The sequence below is a fragment of the Myxine glutinosa genome, chromosome 11 (assembly GCF_964187855.1).
Source record: "Myxine glutinosa chromosome 11, kmMyxGlut1.1, whole genome shotgun sequence".
Lineage (NCBI taxonomy): Eukaryota > Metazoa > Chordata > Myxini > Myxiniformes > Myxinidae > Myxine > Myxine glutinosa.
This window is the reverse complement of record NC_136271.1, coordinates 86,175,389-86,198,686: the sequence shown is the minus strand read 5'-3', so window position 1 is coordinate 86,198,686 and position 23,298 is coordinate 86,175,389. Positions and strand designations below refer to the sequence as shown.

Genomic DNA, 23,298 nt, shown 5'->3' with positions numbered 1-23,298 from the left:
TATACAGGGAGCCAGGTTATTAGTGTAGTGCCATACCCTCGCTACACCAAGGTATACAGGGAGCCAGGTAATGAGTGTAGTGCCATACCCTCGCTACACCAAGGTATACAGGGAGCCAGGTAATTAGTGTAGTGCCATACCCTCGCTACACCAAGGTATACAGGGAGCCAGGTAATGAGTGTAGTGCCATACCCTCGCTACACCAAGGTATACAGGGAGCCAGGTAATGAGTGTAGTGCCATACCCTCGCTACACCAAGGTATACAGGGAGCCAGGTAATGAGTGTAGTGCCATACCCTCGCTACACCAAGGTATACAGGGAGCCAGGTAATGAGTGTAGTCCCATACCCTCGCTACACCAAGGTATACAGGGAGTCAGGTAATGAGTGTAGTGCCATACCCGCGCTCCGCCTCCAACTGACTGTCTCGGCCCAGCGGCGCCACCACCAAACAGATCCATGATAAGCGGAGGTCGGGCCCGGCCAATGGGCGCCGGCAGCGCCCGTAAGAAGAAAAACCAACAGGCAAAGGCCGAGCTGAGCCGCTCTGCAAACGGTCACCTGTGAACCATGTCCATCAGGCACAAACACGCGACGCCCTTTTCGGTGTCACACATCCTCAGCCCAGAGCTGGAAGAGACTCACAGAAAAGGCACCATGGAGGTCCCACTCGTAGGAACGGCTCAGGGAGTTGCCGGGATAGGTTCACACCGCTCGCAGGTGAGCCAGGGACGCGCTCAGCACCCCATGCAGCAAGGGCCTTTCCACGGTACAGGTCACTCTGCCGGGCATGCCACGAACGCGACCCTCTGGAGCCCCTGTTTGGTAAACCTGAGTGGAGGGTCCGTTGAGCTACCTACCTACCAGGAGGATCTCCAAAGCACTGGACCCACTCCGGCCTGGTTTGGCTCTGGCTCAGATCCTTGCAGATGCTCAAGTGGGTACTCTAAGTGATACTTGCCATGTACTAAAGGTACTCTCAGTGATACTTGCCATGTACTAAAGTGGAAACAGATTAGTCACATTCCTGTCTACCTTTTCTGTTTCGCGGAATGGGATGGTGGATCAAACCCAGGTTGACTCGTCATTCCATGTTGGTGAGAGGCCTCAACATTATCACCTTGTAATTCTGACATGGGTCTTCCGTGCATTGAGAACAATTGTTTTCTGTAATTAGTCCCTTGTGCTATCATGGAAATAAATAACAGCTATCCATATCCAAAAGATTCCATATCCATACATAGTAGGTCATTCATGACAACTGTGACACTTTAATACTGTATATGGATCATGGAAAATATGGATCATGGAAAATATGGATCATGGAAAATATGGAGAGCTTTTATACTGTATATGGATCATGGAAAATATGGTGAGAGCATTAATACTGTATATGGATCATGGAATATATGGAGAGAGCTTTAATACTGTATATGGATCATGGAAAATATGGAGAGAGCTTTAATACTGTATATGGATCATGGAAAATATGGAGAGAGCTTTAATACTGTATATGGATTATGGAAAATATGGAGAGAGCTTTAATACTGTATATGGATCATGGAAAATATGGAGAGCTTTAATACTGTAAATGGATCATGGAAAATATGGAGAGAGCTTTAATACTGTATATGGATCATGGAAAATATGGAGCTTTAATACTGTATATGGATCATGGAAAATATGGAGAGCTTTAATACTGTAAATGGATCATGGAAAATATGGAGAGCTTTAATACTGTAAATGGATCAAGGAAAATATGGAGAGCTTTAATACTGTAAATGGATCATGGAAAATATGGAGAGCTTTAATACTGTAAATGGATCATGGAAAATATGGAGAGCTTTAATACTGTATATGGATCATGGAAAATATGGAGAGCTTTAATACTGTATATGGATCATGGAAAATATGGAGAGCTTTAATACTGTATATGGATCATGGAAAATATGGAGAGCTTTAATACTGTAAATGGATCATGGAAAATATGGAGAGCTTTAATACTGTATATGGATCATGGAAAATATGGAGAGATTTAATACTGTATATGGATCATGGAAAATATGGAGAGCTTTAATACTGTATGTGGATTATGGAAAATAAAGGAGAGATTTAATACTATATATGGATCATGGAAAATATGGAGAGATTTAATACTGTATGTGGATTATGGAAAATATGGAGAGATTTAATACTGTATATGGATCATGGAAAATATGGAGAGATTTAATACTGTATATGGATCATGGAAAATATGGAGAGATTTAATACTGTATATGGATCATGGAAAATAAAGGAGAGATTTAATACTGTATATGGATCATGGAAAATATGGAGAGCTTTAATACTGTATGTGGATTATGGAAAATATGGAGAGATTTAATACTATATATGGATCATGGAAAATATGGAGAGATTTAATACTGTATGTGGATTATGGAAAATATGGAGAGATTTAATACTGTATATGGATCATGGAAAATATGGAGAGATTTAATACTGTATATGGATCATGGAAAATATGGAGAGATTTAATACTGTATATGGATCATGGAAAATAAAGGAGAGATTTAATACTGTATATGGATCATGGAAAATATGGAGAGATTTAATACTGTATATGGATCATGGAAAATATGGAGAGCTTTAATACTGTATATGGATCATGGAAAATATGGAGAGCTTTAATACTGTATATGGATCATGGAAAATATGGAGAGATTTAATACTGTATATGGATCATGGAAAATAAAGGAGAGATTTAATACTATATATGGATCATGGAAAATATGGAGAGATTTAATACTGTATATGGATTATGGAAAATATGGAGAGATTTAATACTGTATATGGATTATGGAAAATATGGAGAGATTTAATACTATATATGGATCATGGAAAATATGGAGAGATTTAATACTATATATGGATTATGGAAAATATGGAGAGAGATTTAATACTGTATATGGATCATGGAAAATATGGAGAGATTTAATACTGTATATGGATCATGGAAAATATGGAGAGATTTAATACTGTATATGGATCATGGAAAATATGGAGAGATTTAATACTGTATATGGATTATGGAAAATATGGAGAGATTTAATACTATATATGGATCATGGAAAATATGGAAAGATTTAATACTATATATGGATGATGGAAAATATGGAGAGATTTAATACTATATATGGATCATGGAAAATATGGAGCTTTAATACTGTATATGGATCATGGAAAATAGGGAGAGAGCTTTAATACTGTATATGGATTATGGAAAATATGGAGAGATTTAATACTGTATATGGATTATGGAAAATATGGAGCTTTAATACTGTATATGGATCATGGAAAATAGGGAGAGAGCTTTAATACTGTATATGGATTATGGAAAATATGGAGAGATTTAATACTATATATGGATCATGGAAAATATGGAGCTTTAATACTGTATATGGATCATGGAAAATATGGAGAGAGATTTAATACTGTATATGGATTATGGAAAATATGGAGAGATTTAATACTGTATATGGATTATGGAAAATATGGAGAGATTTAATACTGTATATGGATTATGGAAAATATGGAGAGATTTAATACTATATATGGATCATGGAAAATATGGAGAGAGATTTAATACTATATATGGATTATGGAAAATATGGAGAGATTTAATACTATATATGGATCATGGAAAATATGGAGAGAGATTTAATACTGTATATGGATTATGGAAAATATGGAGAGATTTAATACTGTATATGGATTATGGAAAATATGGAGAGATTTAATACTGTATATGGATCATGGAAAATATGGAGAGTTTTAATACTGTATATGGATTATGGAAAATATGGAGAGATTTAATACTGTATATGGATTATGGAAAATATGGAGAGATTTAATACTATATATGGATCATGGAAAATATGGAGAGAGATTTAATACTATATATGGATCATGGAAAATATGGAGAGATTTAATACTGTATATGGATCATGGAAAATATGGAGAGTTTTAATACTGTATATGGATTATGGAAAATATGGAGAGATTTAATACTATATATGGATTATGGAAAATATGGAGAGATTTAATACTATATATGGATCATGGAAAATATGGAGAGAGATTTAATACTGTATATGGATCATGGAAAATATGGAGAGTTTTAATACTGTATATGGATTATGGAAAATATGGAGAGATTTAATACTGTATATGGATCATGGAAAATATGGACAGATTTAATACTATATATGGATCATGGAAAATATGGAGAGATTTAATACTGTATATGGATCATGGAAAATATGGAGAGCTTTAATACTGTATATGGATCATGGAAAATATGGAGAGATTTAATACTATATATGGATCATTGAAAATATGGAGAGATTTAATACTGTATATGGATCATGGAAAATATGGAGAGTTTTAATACTGTATATGGATTATGGAAAATATGGAGAGATTTAATACTATATATGGATTATGGAAAATATGGAGAGCTTTAATACTGTATATGGATCATGGAAAATATGGAGAGTTTTAATACTGTATATGGATTATGGAAAATATGGAGAGCTTTAATACTGTATATGGATCATGGAAAATATGGAGAGATTTAATACTATATATGGATCATTGAAAATATGGAGAGATTTAATACTGTATATGGATCATGGAAAATATGGAGAGTTTTAATACTGTATATGGATTATGGAAAATATGGAGAGATTTAATACTGTATATGGATCATGGAAAATATGGACAGATTTAATACTATATATGGATCATGGAAAATATGGAGAGATTTAATACTGTATATGGATCATGGAAAATATGGAGAGATTTAATACTGTATATGGATCATGGAAAATATGGAGAGATTTAATACTATATATGGATCATGGAAAATATGGAGAGATTTAATACTATATATGGATCATGGAAAATAGGGAGAGAGCTTTAATACTGTATATGGATCATGGAAAATAGGGAGAGAGCTTTAATACTGTATATGGATCATGGAAAATATGGAGAGCTTTAATACTGTATATGGATCATGGAAAATATGGAGAGCTTTAATACTGTATATGGATCATGGAAAATAGGGAGAGAGCTTTAATACTGTATATGGATCATGGAAAATATGGAGAGCTTTAATACTGTATATGGATCATGGAAAATAGGGAGAGAGCTTTAATACTGTATATGTATCATGGAAAATATGGAGAGCTTTAATACTGTATATGTATTATGGAAAATATGGAGAGCTTTAATAATGTATATGGATCATGGAAAATATGGAGAGCTTTAATACTGTATATGGATCATGGAAAATATGGAGAGCTTTAATACTGTATATGTATTATGGAAAATATGGAGAGCTTTAATTCTGTATATGGCTTATGGAAAATATGGAGAGCTTTAATACTGTATATGTATTATGGAAAATATGGAGAGCTTTAATACTGTATATGTATTATGGAAAATATTGAGAGCTTTAATACTGTATTGAAGGAACTGCGCTCCAACGCGAGTCAAAAGAATTGACGCGACCAAAGACGGAATTCGTCCGAGTTGCTTTATTGAAACAAAACAGCTCAGGTATTCTGACAAGCCCATTTATCGGGCAGCAATATATATACACATTTATGTCGGGAAGTTTGCCCGGCAAAAGCTATACCGGGCATGCCCGGGTGTCAAGGGCGAGCCTTGGAAAGGCGAGTCTGGACCTGCCCGGGCGTGTTTGGCTGCGGCCTGGCAAGTCGAGGCTGGGCGTGCCCGGGCGCTCTGGGCGAGCCCTGGAAAGGCGATAGCGGGCATGCCCGGACGCTCTGGGCGAGCCCTGGAAAGGCGATAGCGGGCATGCCCGGACGCTCTGGGCGAGCCCTGAAAAGGCGATAGCGGGCATGCCCGGACGCTCTGGGTGAGCCCTGGAAAGGCGAGAGCGGGCATGCCCGGGAAAGACGAGACCGGGCGTGCCCGGGAGGTTCGGGCGTGCCCGGGAACAGTGAGTCCGGGCATGCCCGGGAGAGGCGCGTCTGGCCGTGTTCTGGCCGGTGCAAGGCGATTGTGTGCATCCAGCGGTAACCGCTACACACGCCCCTCCAGAATCGACCTGCACCGGCAAGGTCAATTTAAGGGGGGTCCGGATGACCCGGCCGAAGCGACCCCTGGAGGGTCGTGGGGAGGGGTCCGACGTGGTGGTGGGTGGTCGAGCGGGGGGAACTGTGGACGGGGGGCGGCCTCGCCGCGGAGGAAGGGCCAACCGTGGTGGTCGGTCGACGTCCATGTGCGCCGGTTTGAGGCGGTCCACAGAAATCCGGTCCGGCCGGCCGCCGAAGTCGACGATGAAAGACTTGTCGCCCCGTCGCAGGACCCGGAAGGGCCCGTCGTACGGCGGCCGGAGTGGCCCCCGGTGCGCGTCATGACGCACAAAGACGTACTCCGCTGTGCGAAGCGCCGGGGGGACGTAGGACTGGGGGCCACCGTGGCGGGACGTCGGCACGGGGGCAAATCGTCGGGCGGCCTCCTGGAGGTCCGAGCGCTGGCGAGCGGCGGACCAGGGACTGGTAGCGTCGGGCACGAATTCGCCCGGGACGCGGAGCGGCTGGCCGTAGACGAGCTCGGCGGCGGACGCCTGGAGGTCTTCCTTGGGGGCCGTGCGAAGGCCCAAAAGGACCCACGGCAGCCGGTCGGCCCAACCGTCGTCCTGAAGGCCGGCCATGAGTGCGGCCTTCATGGAGCGGTGAAACCGCTCGCACAACCCGTTGGCTTGGGGGTAGTAGGCCGTGGTGCGGTGCAGCGTGACCCCCAACGAACGGGTGACCGCACCCCAAAGCTCAGACGTGAACTGTGGGCCGCGGTCGGACGAGATGTCCGCTGGTGCGCCGAAGCGCGCGACCCAGGTGGCGATGAACGCCTGCGCCACGTCGGCGGTGGTGGTTGAGGCGAGGGGCACAGCCTCCGGCCACCTGGTGGTCCTGTCCACCATGGTGAGCAGGTGGGTGAACCCCCGCGAGGGGGGCAGGGGACCCACCAGGTCCACGTGGACGTGGTCGAAACGCCGTTCAGGCACGGCGAAAGGTGCCAGCGGGGCCTGGGTGTGGCGGTGGACCTTGACCCGCTGGCAGGCCGTGCAGGCGTTGGCCCAGTCGCGGATGTTTCGTCGAAGGCCGTGCCAGACGAAACGCGCCGACACCAGCTTCTGAGAAGCTTTCCGGCCCGGGTGAGAAAGGCCGTGGATGGAGGCGAAGATGCGGCGCTGCCAGGAAACGGGCACGATGGGGCGAGGCTGGCCCTGGGAGACGTTGCAGAGCAGGACGGTGCCCGCGAAGGGAATGTCGGCCAGGCGGAGGCCCGTGTCCGCCGCACGGAGTGCCTGCACCGAGGCGTCGGTGGTCTGGTCGGCCGCCATGAGCGCGAAGTCTATGCCGAGGTGGACCGCGTTCGCGCTGGCCCAAGAAAGACAGTCGGCCACGGCGTTGTCTTTGCCGGCGACGTGCCGGATGTCCGTGGTGAACTCCGACACGGCGGAGAGGTGGCGCTGCTGGCGGGCCGACCACGGCTCCGTGACCTTAGGCATTGCGTAGACCAACGGCTTGTGGTCGACGAAAGCCGTGAACGGGCGGCCCTCCAGGAGGTGTCGGAAATGGCGAACGGCCAGGAATAGCCCGAGCAGCTCGCGGTCGAACGTGCTGTAGTTTAACTCGTTCGGCCGGAGTTGCCGGCTGAAAAAAGCGAGTGGCTGCCAAACCCCGTCCACCCATTGCTCATGGACGGCGCCCACCACATAGTTGGAGGCGTCCGTAGTGAGGGCGATGGGCGCGTTGAGCACCGGGTGAGCCAGCAGCGTTGCGTCGGCGAGGGCCCGTTTGGCGCTGGCGAAGGCCGCGTCCATGGCCGCGGACAAAACAATGTCATGCTTGGCCGGCTTGCCCCGGAGGGCCTCGTAAAGGGGCCGCATGAGCTGAGCAGCGCGGGGCACGAATCGGTGATAAAAATTCACCATGCCGAGGAACTCTTGGAGGGCCTTGATGGAACGGGGACGCGGGAACGTGGTGATGGCCTCGACCTTGGTCGGCAGCGGCACGGCCCCGGTCTTGGTGATGCGGTGGCCCAAAAAGTCAACGGTCGTCGCGCCGAAGTGGCATTTGACCGGGTTGACAATTAAGCCGTGCTCGCTGAGGCGACCGAACAGTGTTCGGAGGTGGAGGAGGTGCTCGGCGCGGGACGTGCTGGCGACGAGGATATCGTCCAGATAGACGAAAAGAAACGGCAGGTCGCGCAGCACGCCGTCCATCAAGCGCTGGAACGCCTCGGCTGCGTTCTTGAGGCCAAACGGCATCCGCAAAAATTCGAACAGGCCGAACGGCATGATGACGGCCGTCTTCGGGACGTCGGCCGCCCGGACAGGTACCTGGTGGTAGCCCCGTATCAGGTCAATTTTCGAAAAGATGACCCGTCCCGCCAAACGGGCGGAAAAGTCCTGAATATGCGGGATCGGGTACCTGTCGGGGGTGGTAGCGTCGTTGAGACGGCGGTAGTCGCCACACGGGCGCCATCCACCCCCCGGCTTTGGCACGATGTGCAGTGGCGAGGCCCACGCGCTATCGGAGCGCCGCACGATGCCGAGGTGCTCCAACGCGTCGAACTCGGGCTTCGCCACGGCGATCTTGGCCGGGTCGAGGCGGCGGGCCCTGGCGTAGACCGGCGGGCCCGTAGTGGGTATGTGGTGCTCGATCCCATGCCGCACCGCGACGGCCGAAAACGTCGGCCGCGTGAGGGCCGGGAATTCTGCGAGCAGGCGAGCGAACTCGTTCGCTGCCGGGAGGGCGCACGCCAGTTCGGTCGGCGCGGAGCTGCTCATCGTGCACGCCAGGGAGCTGAAGGTCTCGGCGTTGACAAGGCGACGACGTTTGACGTCGACCAGCAGCCCGTGCGTGCAGAGGAAGTCGGCGCCCAGCAAAGCCATGGGGACGCAGGCGGTCACAAAAGTCCATTGAAAACGCTGGCTGCCGAAGCAGAGGGTGACGACGCGTGGGCCGAAAGTGCGTATGGCCGAGCCATTAGCAGCGACCAAAGAGGGGCCGCAAACGGCGTCCCGCCTGTCCTGCTCGGAGGCGGGTATGACGCTCAGTTGGGCGCCGGTGTCACACAGGAAACACCGCCCAGACGCTTTGTCCCGAATAAACAGCAAGTTGCCCGAGTGGCCGGCGCTCATGGCTGGGAATGAACGCCGGCCCGGCCGTTTCCCGACCTGCCGAAAGTGCACGGGGGCCGGCACGTCCGAGCCTTGTGTCCGAACCTGGCGTGGTAATAACACCACGCCCGGTCAGGTGGAGGCCCCGGCCGTCGTGTCGGAAGCGGGCGGTGCGGCGTGGCGGCCGCCAGTTGCACCGGCAGTTCGGCGTCCAACCGCGCAGGGCGCTCGGGCGTCGTGGGCGTCGCCTCGGACGGCGGCGGGCTCCAGGTAACCGCGCCGATGTGCTGGCCCGCCGAGGAGATCTTATCGGCTTCCCTGGCGAGGGCGCGGGAATCCGTGATCAACGTGCCAGCCAGGGCGAGGCGTACCGGGTGAGGCAGCTGGCGAAGGAACAGCTCGCGGAACAGAAAATCCGGAGAGTGCTCACCGAGCAACGAGACCATATAGTCCATGCGCTCTGACGGGCGCGTGTCGCCGAGCTCGGGCAGAGCGAGCAGGCGCCGTGCGCGTGCTGCCGGTGAGAGGGCGAAAGCGTCGAGGAGGAGTGTCTTCAGCGCGTCGTATTTGTCAGCAGCCGGCGGGTGCTCGAGGAGGCTCAATGCGCGGGCCGCGGTGGTGGAACCGAGCGCCACCACAACATGGTGGAAGCGGGTGTCGTCCGCGGTGATGCCTCGCAGGGCGAACTGAGGGTCCGCCTGAGCGAACCAAACAGCCGCGTGAGCCTCCCAAGGTAGGTAGTTTAAGAGTCACTGCCGTATCCATGTCGGTAGGTCACCAATGAAGGAACTGTGCTCCAACGCGAGTCGAAAGAATTGACGCGACCAAAGACGGAATTCGTCCGAGTTGCTTTATTGAAACAAAACAGCTCAGGTATTCTGACAAGCCCGTTTATCGGGCAGCAATATATATACACATTTATGTCGGGAAGTTTGCCCGGCAAAAGCTATACCGGGCATGCCCGGGTGTCAAGGGCGAGCCTTGGAAAGGCGAGTCTGGACCTGCCCGGGCGTGTTTGGCTGCGGCCTGGCAAGTCGAGGCTGGGCGTGCCCGGGCGCTCTGGGCGAGCCCTGGAAAGGTGATAGCGGGCATGCCCGGACGCTCTGGGCGAGCCCTGGAAAGGCGATAGCGGGCATGCCCGGACGCTCTGGGCGAGCCCTGAAAAGGCGATAGCGGGCATGCCCGGACGCTCTGGGCGAGCCCTGGAAAGGCGAGAGCGGGCATGCCCGGGAAAGACGAGACCGGGCGTGCCCGGGAGGTTCGGGCGTGCCCGGGAACAGTCAGTCCGGGCATGCCCGGGAGAGGCGCGTCTGGCCGTGTTCTGGCCGGTGCAAGGCGATTGTGTGCATCCAGCGGTAACCGCTACAGTATATGGATTATGGGGAATATGGAGAGCTTTAATACTGTATATGGATCATGGAAAATATGTAGAGAGCTTTAATACTGCATATGGATCATGGAAAATATGGAGAGAGCTTTAATACTGTATATGGATCATGGAAAATATGGAGAGCTTTAATACTGTATATGGATCATGGAAAATATGGAGAGCTTTAATGCTGTATATGGATCATGGAAAATATGGAGAGCTTTAATACTGTATATGGATCATGGGAAATATGGAGAGAGCTTTAATACTGTATATGGATCATGGAAAATATGGAGAGAGCTTTAATACTGTATATGGATCATGGAAAATATGGAGAGAGCTTTAATACTGTATATGGATCATGGAAAATATGTAGAGAGCTTTAATACTGTATATGGATCATGGGAAATATGGAGAGAGCTTTAATACTGTATATGGATCATGGAAAATATGGAGAGAGCTTTAATACTGTATATGGATCATGGAAAATATGGAGAGAGCTTTAATACTGCATATGGATCATGGAAAATATGGAGAGAGCTTTAATACTGCATATGGATGATGGAAAATATGGAGAGCGCTATAATAATACTGTGTATGGATCATGGAAAATATGTAGAGAGCTTTAATACTGTAAGTGGATCATGGAAAATATGGAGAGCTTTAATACTGTATATGGATCATGGAAAATATGTAGAGCTTTAATACTGTATATGGATCATGGAAAATATGGAGAGCTTTAATACTGTATATGGATCATGGAAAATATGGAGAGAGCTTTAATACTGTATATGGATCATGGAAAATATGTAGAGAGCTTTAATACTGTATATGGATCATGGAAAATATGGAGAGCGCTTTAATACTGTATATGGATCATGGAAAATATGTAGAGCTTTAATACTGTATATGGATCATGGAAAATATGGAGAGAGCTTTAATACTGTATATGGATCATGGAAAATATGGAGAGAGCTTTAATACTGTATATGGATCATGGAAAATATGGAGAGCTTTAATACTGTATATGGATCATGGAAAATATGGAGAGAGCTTTAATACTGTATATGGATCATGGAATATATGGAGAGAGCTTTACTGTATATGGATCATGGAAAATATGGAGAGAGCTTTAATACTGTATATGGATCATGGAAAATATGGAGAGCTTTAATACTGTATATGGATTATGGAAAATAAAGGAGAGATTTAATACTATATATGGATCATGGAAAATATGGAGAGAGATTTAATACTGTATATGGATCATGGAAAATATGGAGAGCTTTAATACTGTATATGGATCATGGAAAATATGGAGAGCTTTTATACTGTATATGGATCATGGAAAATATGGAGAGAGATTTAATACTGTATATGGATCATGGAAAATATGGAGAGATTTAATACTGTATATGGATCATGGAAAATATGGAGAGATTTAATACTGTATATGGATCATGGAAAATATGGAGAGCTTTAATACTGTATATGGATCATGGAAAATATGGAGAGATTTAATACTGTATATGGATCATGGAAAATATGGAGAGATTTAATACTGTATATGGATCATGGAAAATATGGAGAGATTTAATACTGTATATGGATCATGGAAAATATGGAGAGAGCTTTAATACTGTATATGGATCATGGAATATATGGAGAGAGCTTTACTGTATATGGATCATGGAAAATATGGAGAGAGCTTTAATACTGTATATGGATCATGGAAAATATGGAGAGCTTTAATACTGTATATGGATCATGGAAAATATGGAGAGAGCTTTAATACTGTATATGGATTATGGAAAATAAAGGAGAGATTTAATACTATATATGGATCATGGAAAATATGGAGAGAGATTTAATACTGTATATGGATCATGGAAAATATGGAGAGCTTTAATACTGTATATGGATTATGGAAAATAAAGGAGAGATTTAATACTATATATGGATCATGGAAAATATGGAGAGAGATTTAATACTGTATATGGATCATGGAAAATATGGAGAGCTTTAATACTGTATATGGATCATGGAAAATATGGAGAGATTTAATACTGTATATGGATCATGGAAAATATGGAGAGATTTAATACTGTATATGGATCATGGAAAATATGGAGAGCTTTAATACTGTATATGGATCATGGAAAATATGGAGAGATTTAATACTGTATATGGATCATGGAAAATATGGAGAGATTTAATACTGTATATGGATCATGGAAAATATGGAGAGATTTAATACTGTATATGGATCATGGAAAATATGGAGAGCTTTAATACTGTATATGGATTATGGAAAATAAAGGAGAGATTTAATACTGTATATGGATCATGGAAAATATGGAGAGATTTAATACTGTATATGGATTATGGAAAATAAAGGAGAGATTTAATACTGTATATGGATCATGGAAAATATGGAGAGATTTAATACTGTATATGGATTATGGAAAATAAAGGAGAGATTTAATACTGTATATGGATCATGGAAAATATGGAGAGATTTAATACTGTATATGGATCATGGAAAATATGGAGAGCTTTAATACTGTATATGGATTATGGAAAATATGGAGAGATTTAATACTGTATATGGATTATGGAAAATATGGAGAGCTTTAATACTGTATATGGATTATGGAAAATATGGAGAGATTTAATACTGTATATGGATTATGGAAAATATGGAGAGCTTTAATACTGTATATGGATTATGGAAAATATGGAGAGCTTTAATACTATATATGGATCATGGAAAATATGGAGAGATTTAATACTGTATATGGATTATGGAAAATATGGAGAGCTTTAATACTGTATATGGATTATGGAAAATAAAGGAGAGATTTAATACTGTATATGGATCATGGAAAATATGGAGAGATTTAATACTGTATATGGATTATGGAAAATATGGAGAGATTTAATACTGTATATGGATCATGGAAAATATGGAGAGATTTAATACTGTATATGGATCATGGAAAATATGGAGAGCTTTAATACTGTATATGGATCATGGAAAATATGGAGAGATTTAATACTGTATATGGATTATGGAAAATATGGAGAGCTTTAATACTGTATATGGATCATGGAAAATATGGAGAGCTTTAATACTGTATATGGATTATGGAAAATAAAGGAGAGATTTAATACTGTATATGGATCATGGAAAATATGGAGAGCTTTAATACTGTATATGGATTATGGAAAATAAAGGAGAGATTTAATACTGTATATGGATCATGGAAAATATGGAGAGATTTAATACTGTATATGGATTATGGAAAATAAAGGAGAGATTTAATACTGTATATGGATCATGGAAAATATGGAGAGATTTAATACTGTATATGGATCATGGAAAATATGGAGAGAGATTTAATACTGTATATGGATCATGGAAAATATGGAGAGCTTTAATACTGTATATGGATCATGGAAAATATGGAGAGCTTTAATACTGTATATGGATTATGGAAAATAAAGGAGAGATTTAATACTGTATATGGATCATGGAAAATATGGAGAGCTTTAATACTGTATATGGATTATGGAAAATAAAGGAGAGATTTAATACTGTATATGGATTATGGAAAATATGGAGAGATTTAATACTGTATATGGATCATGGAAAATATGGAGAGAGATTTAATACTGTATATGGATCATGGAAAATATGGAGAGCTTTAATACTGTATATGGATCATGGAAAATATGGAGAGCTTTTATACTGTATATGGATCATGGAAAATATGGAGAGAGATTTAATACTGTATATGGATCATGGAAAATATGGAGAGATTTAATACTGTATATGGATCATGGAAAATAAAGGAGAGATTTAATACTATATATGGATCATGGAAAATATGGAGAGAGATTTAATACTATATATGGATCATGGAAAATAAAGGAGAGATTTAATACTATATATGGATCATGGAAAATAAAGGAGAGATTTAATACTATATATGGATCATGGAAAATATGGAGAGATTTAATACTGTATATGGATCATGGAAAATATGGAGAGATTTAATACTGTATATGGATCATGGAAAATATGGAGAGCTTTAATACTGTATATGGATCATGGAAAATATGGAGAGCTTTAATACTGTATATGGATCATGGAAAATATGGAGAGATTTAATACTGTATATGGATCATGGAAAATATGGAGAGATTTAATACTGTATATGGATCATGGAAAATATGGAGAGCTTTAATACTGTATATGGATTATGGAAAATAAAGGAGAGATTTAATACTGTATATGGATCATGGAAAATATGGAGAGCTTTAATACTGTATATGGATTATGGAAAATAAAGGAGAGATTTAATACTGTATATGGATCATGGAAAATATGGAGAGATTTAATACTGTATATGGATTATGGAAAATAAAGGAGAGATTTAATACTGTATATGGATCATGGAAAATATGGAGAGCTTTAATACTGTATATGGATTATGGAAAATAAAGGAGAGATTTAATACTGTATATGGATCATGGAAAATATGGAGAGCTTTAATACTGTATATGGATCATGGAAAATATGGAGAGCTTTAATACTGTATATGGATCATGGAAAATATGGAGAGCTTTAATACTGTATATGGATTATGGAAAATAAAGGAGAGATTTAATACTGTATATGGATCATGGAAAATATGGAGAGCTTTAATACTGTATATGGATTATGGAAAATAAAGGAGAGATTTAATACTGTATATGGATCATGGAAAATATGGAGAGATTTAATACTGTATATGGATTATGGAAAATAAAGGAGAGATTTAATACTGTATATGGATCATGGAAAATATGGAGAGATTTAATACTGTATATGGATCATGGAAAATATGGAGAGCTTTAATACTGTATATGGATTATGGAAAATATGGAGAGATTTAATACTGTATATGGATTATGGAAAATATGGAGAGATTTAATACTGTATATGGATTATGGAAAATATGGAGAGCTTTAATACTGTATATGGATTATGGAAAATATGGAGAGCTTTAATACTATATATGGATCATGGAAAATATGGAGAGATTTAATACTGTATATGGATTATGGAAAATATGGAGAGCTTTAATACTGTATATGGATTATGGAAAATAAAGGAGAGATTTAATACTGTATATGGATCATGGAAAATATGGAGAGATTTAATACTGTATATGGATCATGGAAAATATGGAGAGATTTAATACTGTATATGGATCATGGAAAATATGGAGGGATTTAATACTGTATATGGATCATGGAAAATATGGAGAGATTTAATACTGTATATGGATCATGGAAAATATGGAGAGATTTAATACTGTATATGGATCATGGAAAATATGGAGAGATTTAATACTGTATATGGATTATGGAAAATATGGAGAGATTTAATACTGTATGTGGATTATGGAAAATAAAGGAGAGACTTAATACTATATATGGATTATGGAAAATATGGAGAGATTTAATACTGTATGTGGATTATGGAAAATAAAGGAGAGATTTAATACTGTATATGGATTATGGAAAATATGGAGAGATTTAATACTGTATATGGATCATGGAAAATATGGAGAGATTTAATACTGTATATGGATCATGGAAAATATGGAGGGATTTAATACTGTATATGGATCATGGAAAATATGGAGAGATTTAATACTGTATATGGATCATGGAAAATATGGAGAGATTTAATACTGTATATGGATCATGGAAAATATGGAGAGATTTAATACTGTATATGGATTATGGAAAATATGGAGAGCTTTAATACTGTATATGGATCATGGAAAATATGTAGAGAGATTTAATACTGTATATGGATCATGGAAAATATGGAGAGATTTAATACTGTATATGGATCATGGAAAATATGGAGAGATTTAATACTGTATATGGATCATGGAAAATATGGAGAGCTTTAATACTGTATATGGATCATGGAAAATATGGAGAGATTTAATACTGTATATGGATTATGGAAAATATGGAGAGCTTTAATACTGTATATGGATCATGGAAAATATGGAGAGCTTTAATACTGTATATGGATTATGGAAAATAAAGGAGAGATTTAATACTGTATATGGATCATGGAAAATATGGAGAGATTTAATACTGTATATGGATTATGGAAAATAAAGGAGAGATTTAATACTGTATATGGATCATGGAAAATATGGAGAGAGATTTAATACTGTATATGGATCATGGAAAATATGGAGAGATTTAATACTGTATATGGATCATGGAAAATATGGAGAGATTTAATACTGTATATGGATCATGGAAAATATGGAGAGATTTAATACTGTATATGGATCATGGAAAATATGGAGAGATTTAATACTGTATATGGATCATGGAAAATATGGAGAGATTTAATACTATATATGGATTATGGAAAATATGGAGAGATTTAATACTGTATATGGATTATGGAAAATATGGAGAGATTTAATACTGTATATGGATCATGGAAAATATGGAGAGATTTAATACTATATATGGATTATGGAAAATAAAGGAGAGATTTAATACTATATATGGATTATGGAAAATAAAGGAGAGATTTAATACTATATATGGATCATGGAAAATATGGAGAGATTTAATACTGTATATGGATTATGGAAAATATGGAGAGATTTAATACTATATATGGATTATGGAAAATAAAGGAGAGATTTAATACTATATATGGATCATGGAAAATATGGAGAGATTTAATACTGTATATGGATCATGGAAAATATGGAGAGATTTAATACTGTATATGGATCATGGAAAATATGGAGAGATTTAATACTATATATGGATTATGGAAAATAAAGGAGAGATTTAATACTATATATGGATCATGGAAAATATGGAGAGATTTAATACTGTATATGGATTATGGAAAATAAAGGAGAGATTTAATACTGTATATGGATCATGGAAAATATGGAGAGATTTAATACTGTATATGGATCATGGAAAATATGGAGAGAGATTTAATACTGTATATGGATTATGGAAAATATGGAGAGATTTAATACTGTATATGGATCATGGAAAATATGGAGAGATTTAATACTGTATATGGATTATGGAAAATATGGAGAGATTTAATACTATATATGGATTATGGAAAATAAAGGAGAGATTTAATACTGTATATGGATTATGGAAAATAAAGGAGAGATTTAATACTGTATATGGATCATGGAAAATATGGAGAGAGATTTAATACTGTATATGGATCATGGAAAATATGGAGAGATTTAATACTGTATATGGATCATGGAAAATATGGAGAGATTTAATACTATATATGGATTATGGAAAATAAAGGAGAGATTTAATACTATATATGGATCATGGAAAATATGGAGAGATTTAATACTGTATATGGATTATGGAAAATAAAGGAGAGATTTAATACTGTATATGGATCATGGAAAATATGGAGAGAGATTTAATACTATATATGGATTATGGAAAATAAAGGAGAGATTTAATACTATATATGGATTATGGAAAATATGGAGAGATTTAATACTATATATGGATTATGGAAAATATGGAGAGATTTAATACTGTATATGGATTATGGAAAATATGGAGAGAGATTTAATACTGTATATGGATTATGGAAAATAAAGGAGAGATTTAATACTATATATGGATTATGGAAAATAAAGGAGAGATTTAATACTGTATATGGATCATGGAAAATATGGAGAGAGATTTAATACTGTATATGGATTATGGAAAATATGGAGAGATTTAATACTGTATATGGATCATGGAAAATATGGAGAGATTTAATACTGTATATGGATTATGGAAAATATGGAGAGATTTAATACTATATATGGATTATGGAAAATAAAGGAGAGATTTAATACTGTATATGGATTATGGAAAATAAAGGAGAGATTTAATACTGTATATGGATCATGGAAAATATGGAGAGAGATTTAATACTGTATATGGATCATGGAAAATATGGAGAGATTTAATACTGTATATGGATCATGGAAAATATGGAGAGATTTAATACTATATATGGATTATGGAAAATAAAGGAGAGATTTAATACTATATATGGATCATGGAAAATATGGAGAGAGATTTAATACTATATATGGATTATGGAAAATAAAGGAGAGATTTAATACTATATATGGATCATGGAAAATATGGAGAGAGATTTAATACTATATATGGATTATGGAAAATAAAGGAGAGATTTAATACTGTATATGGATCATGGAAAATATGGAGAGAGATTTAATACTATATATGGATTATGGAAAATAAAGGAGAGATTTAATACTGTATATGGATCATGGAAAATATGGAGAGATTTAATACTGTATATGGATTATGGAAAATAAAGGAGAGATTTAATACTGTATATGGATCATGGAAAATATGGAGAGAGATTTAATACTGTATATGGATTATGGAAAATATGGAGAGATTTAATACTGTATATGGATCATGGAAAATATGGAGAGATTTAATACTATATATGGATTATGGAAAATAAAGGAGAGATTTAATACTATATATGGATCATGGAAAATATGGAGAGATTTAATACTGTATATGGATTATGGAAAATAAAGGAGAGATTTAATACTGTATATGGATCATGGAAAATATGGAGAGAGATTTAATACTATATATGGATTATGGAAAATAAAGGAGAGATTTAATACTGTATATGGATTATGGAAAATATGGAGAGATTTAATACTGTATATGGATCATGGAAAATATGGAGAGATTTAATACTGTATATGGATCATGGAAAATATGGAGAGAGATTTAATACTGTATATGGATTATGGAAAATATGGAGAGATTTAATACTGTATATGGATCATGGAAAATATGGAGAGATTTAATACTGTATATGGATTATGGAAAATAAAGGAGAGATTTAATACTGTATATGGATTATGGAAAATAAAGGAGAGATTTAATACTATATATGGATCATGGAAAATAAAGGAGAGATTTAATACTGTATATGGATCATGGAAAATATGGAGAGATTTAATACTGTATATGGATTATGGAAAATAAAGGAGAGATTTAATACTATATATGGATCATGGAAAATATGGAGAGCTTTAATACTGTATATGGATCATGGAAAATAGGGAGAGAGCTTTAATACTGTATATGGATCATGGAAAATATGGAGAGAGATTTAATACTATATATGGATTATGGAAAATATGGAGAGATTTAATACTATATATGGATCATGGAAAATATGGAGAGCTTTAATACTGTATATGGATCATGGAAAATAGGGAGAGAGCTTTAATACTGTATATGGATCATGGAAAATATGGAGAGAGATTTAATACTATATATGGATTATGGAAAATATGGAGAGATTTAATACTATATATGGATCATGGAAAATATGGAGAGAGATTTAATACTGTATATGGATCATGGAAAATATGGAGAGAGATTTAATACTATATATGGATCATGGAAAATATGGAGAGAGATTTAATACTGTATATGGATCATGGAAAATATGGAGAGAGATTTAATACTATATATGGATCATGGAAAATAAAGGAGAGATTTAATACTGTATATGGATCATGGAAAATATGGAGAGAGATTTAATACTATATATGGATTATGGAAAATAAAGGAGAGATTTAATACTGTATATGGATCATGGAAAATATGGAGAGCTTTAATACTGTATATGGATCATGGAAAATATGGAGAGATTTAATACTATATATGGATTATGGAAAATAAAGGAGAGATTTAATACTGTATATGGATCATGGAAAATATGGAGAGATTTAATACTGTATATGGATCATGGAAAATATGGAGAGATTTAATACTATATATGGATCATGGAAAATATGGAGAGCTTTAATACTGTATATGGATCATGGAAAATATGGAGAGATTTAATACTGTATATGGATCATGGAAAATATGGAGAGATTTAATACTGTATATGGATCATGGAAAATATGGAGAGATTTAATACTGTATATGGATCATGGAAAATATGGAGAGATTTAATACTGTATATGGATCATGGAAAATATGGAGAGATTTAATACTATATATGGATCATGGAAAATATGGAGAGATTTAATACTGTATATGGATCATGGAAAATATGGAGAGCTTTAATACTGTATATGGATTATGGAAAATAAAGGAGAGATTTAATACTATATATGGATCATGGAAAATATGGAGAGATTTAATACTGTATATGGATCATGGAAAATATGGAGAGATTTAATACTGTATATGGATCATGGAAAATATGGAGAGATTTAATACTGTATATGGATCATGGAAAATATGGAGAGATTTAATACTGTATATGGATCATGGAAAATATGGAGAGATTTAATACTGTATATGGATCATGGAAAATATGGAGAGATTTAATACTGTATATGGATCATGGAAAATATGGAGAGATTTAATACTGTATATGGATCATGGAAAATATGGAGCGACTTTTCTCCACAGGAATCTTCACACAGATCTCACTCATTGTTGATATTGTTTGCAGTTTCTCATTTCACGGGAACATCCACACCGATGGGAATGGGCACCATTGGAGGCTTTGGAAGCATCATGAGCGGCAGCAAAACGGTGTGCGCTCCTCGCCGCAAGCGTCGTGTCCTGTTCACGCAACCACAGGTGTGCGAACTAGAACGGCGCTTCAAACAGCAAAATTACCTGTCGGCACCCGAAAGGGAACACCTGGCAAGCCTGATCCATTTAACATCTACGCAGGTGAAGATCTGGTTTCAGAACCATCGTTACAAGATCAAACGCCAAGCCAAAGACAAGGCGACGCAACAGGTAAAGCGTGACGGGCGAGGTACACCGAATGGCTCACAGGTGGAATCTGCATGCCGTGTGTCAGTCCTAGTCAAAGACGATAAACCAGGGCCTACTCAACTTGCGTCGGACCAGCAATCCCTACCTGCACAACACACGCAGTGTTGTCCTCAGTCCACGAACTCGACGTTTCAAATGGAAACTCAAGATGGCGACGTAGACACCATGGACTTTGACTTGGAATCTGCCGTGAGCCCGTGCTTGATGCACTTTAACACGGGCTCCATGGTACCGTCCGTGCCTCAGTACGACTCGCACCCACACCTGTATGCTTCAAACGTCCTCCATTGGAGAGGATGCTGGAATGGACCGGAAGCCGCAGGGGACGAGCGACCAATCATCTAACACGTTCCTTTTTCGACCAGGTCACCGTGTTGTAGGTGTAGCCTACCTTTTCTTGCCAGGGATCTTCAATGAAATGTTACCACCGGTGGCTATAATTCATGATAAAGACAAATGCAACAAGAGATGCTTCGGCACAACGAAACATGCATTTCACATACGGACAAAGTTTACAGTTACCTTGGAACTTTGTGCAGCAACAACACCTTCAGAATCCGCCATTTTGTGATCAGTAAGTTTGTAACCTCACAAACAAATGTCACTAACCTTCCTCAAACAAGTCATTATTATTATTATTATAAACGCTTCTTTATATAACCATGAATAACAAAACCATCTCTCCACCTGTTTTGACTCGAATTTTAAACTTTCTTCAGGTGAAGGAATAATACTAATACTAATACTAATACTATTACAATACAAATGGGGATGAAAGTTCGTTTTTTAGAACTTTTTTGTATCTACGCTTCCTCACCGCGTAATAAATCTGTCGTTAGCAATAAATGTCATTAAAATGTGAAATAATATTGCTTCTTGTGTTGTGTGCATCCTTTATATACGTCATTATGATACACCAACAGATGCCCGTGGTAAAAACACCACGATATGAAAAAAGGAACCCTTTTACTCTCTCGGTGGTTAAAAGGGCTAAAAAATGGAAGATAATACATTTCATAACGGCGAAGAAAGAAAATAAATTCAACAGCGATCGACGCAGCGGTCTGCAACCCATACACCGCCCAGGTTCCATATTTTCCTGCACGTTTGGATTAATATGAAGCTGAAGGAACTGCGCTCCAACGCGAGTCGAAAGAATTGACGCGACCAAAGACGGAATTCGTCCGAGTTGCTTTATTGAAACAAAACAGCTCAGGTATTCTGACAAGCCCGTTTTTCGGGCAACAATATATATACACATTTATGTCGGGAAGTTTGCCCGGCAAAAGCTATACCGGGCATGCCCGGGTATCAAGGGCGAGCCTTGGAAAGGCGAGTCTGGACCTGCCCGGGCGTGTTTGACTGCGGCCTGGCAAGTCGAGGCTGGGCGTGCCCGGGCGCTCTGGGCGAGCACTGGAAAGGCGATAGCGGGCATGCCCGGACGCTCTGGGCGAGCCCTGGAAAGGCGGTAGCGGGCATGCCCGGACGCTCTGGGCGTGCCCTGGAAAGGCGATAGCGGGCATGCCCGGACGCTCTGGGTGAGCCCTGGAAAGGCGATAGCGGGCATGCCCGGACGCTCTGGGCGAGCCCTGGAAAGGCGAGAGCGGGCATGCCCGGGAAAGACGAGACCGGGCGTGCCCGGGAGGTTCGGGCGTGCCCGGGAACAGTGAGTCCGGGCATGCCCGGGAGAGGCGTGTCTGGCCGTGTTCTGGCCGGTGCAAGGCGATTATGTACATCCAGCGGTAACCGCTACACAC

At 40.1% G+C, this 23,298-nt stretch overlaps 1 protein-coding gene across 2 annotated transcripts; it reads left to right on the top strand.

The window, feature by feature from the left end:
• The first annotated feature begins 251 nt into the window (after window positions 1-251).
• On the top strand, window positions 252-22,413 carry LOC137437122 (thyroid transcription factor 1-like). 2 transcript variants are annotated; one of them, XM_068131521.2, is made up of 3 exons: window positions 453-936; window positions 21,207-21,337; window positions 21,434-22,413. In XM_068131521.2, exons 1-3 carry the CDS (start codon window positions 570-572, stop codon window positions 21,884-21,886), a joined length of 951 nt encoding a protein of 316 aa, XP_067987622.1. In that variant the 5' UTR covers window positions 453-569; the 3' UTR covers window positions 21,887-22,413. The 2 variants fall into 2 exon arrangements, with proteins under 2 accessions (XP_067987621.1, XP_067987622.1); XM_068131520.2 differs by having other exon boundaries at window positions 252-936; window positions 21,207-22,413.
• Window positions 22,414-23,298: the final 885 nt, after the last annotated feature.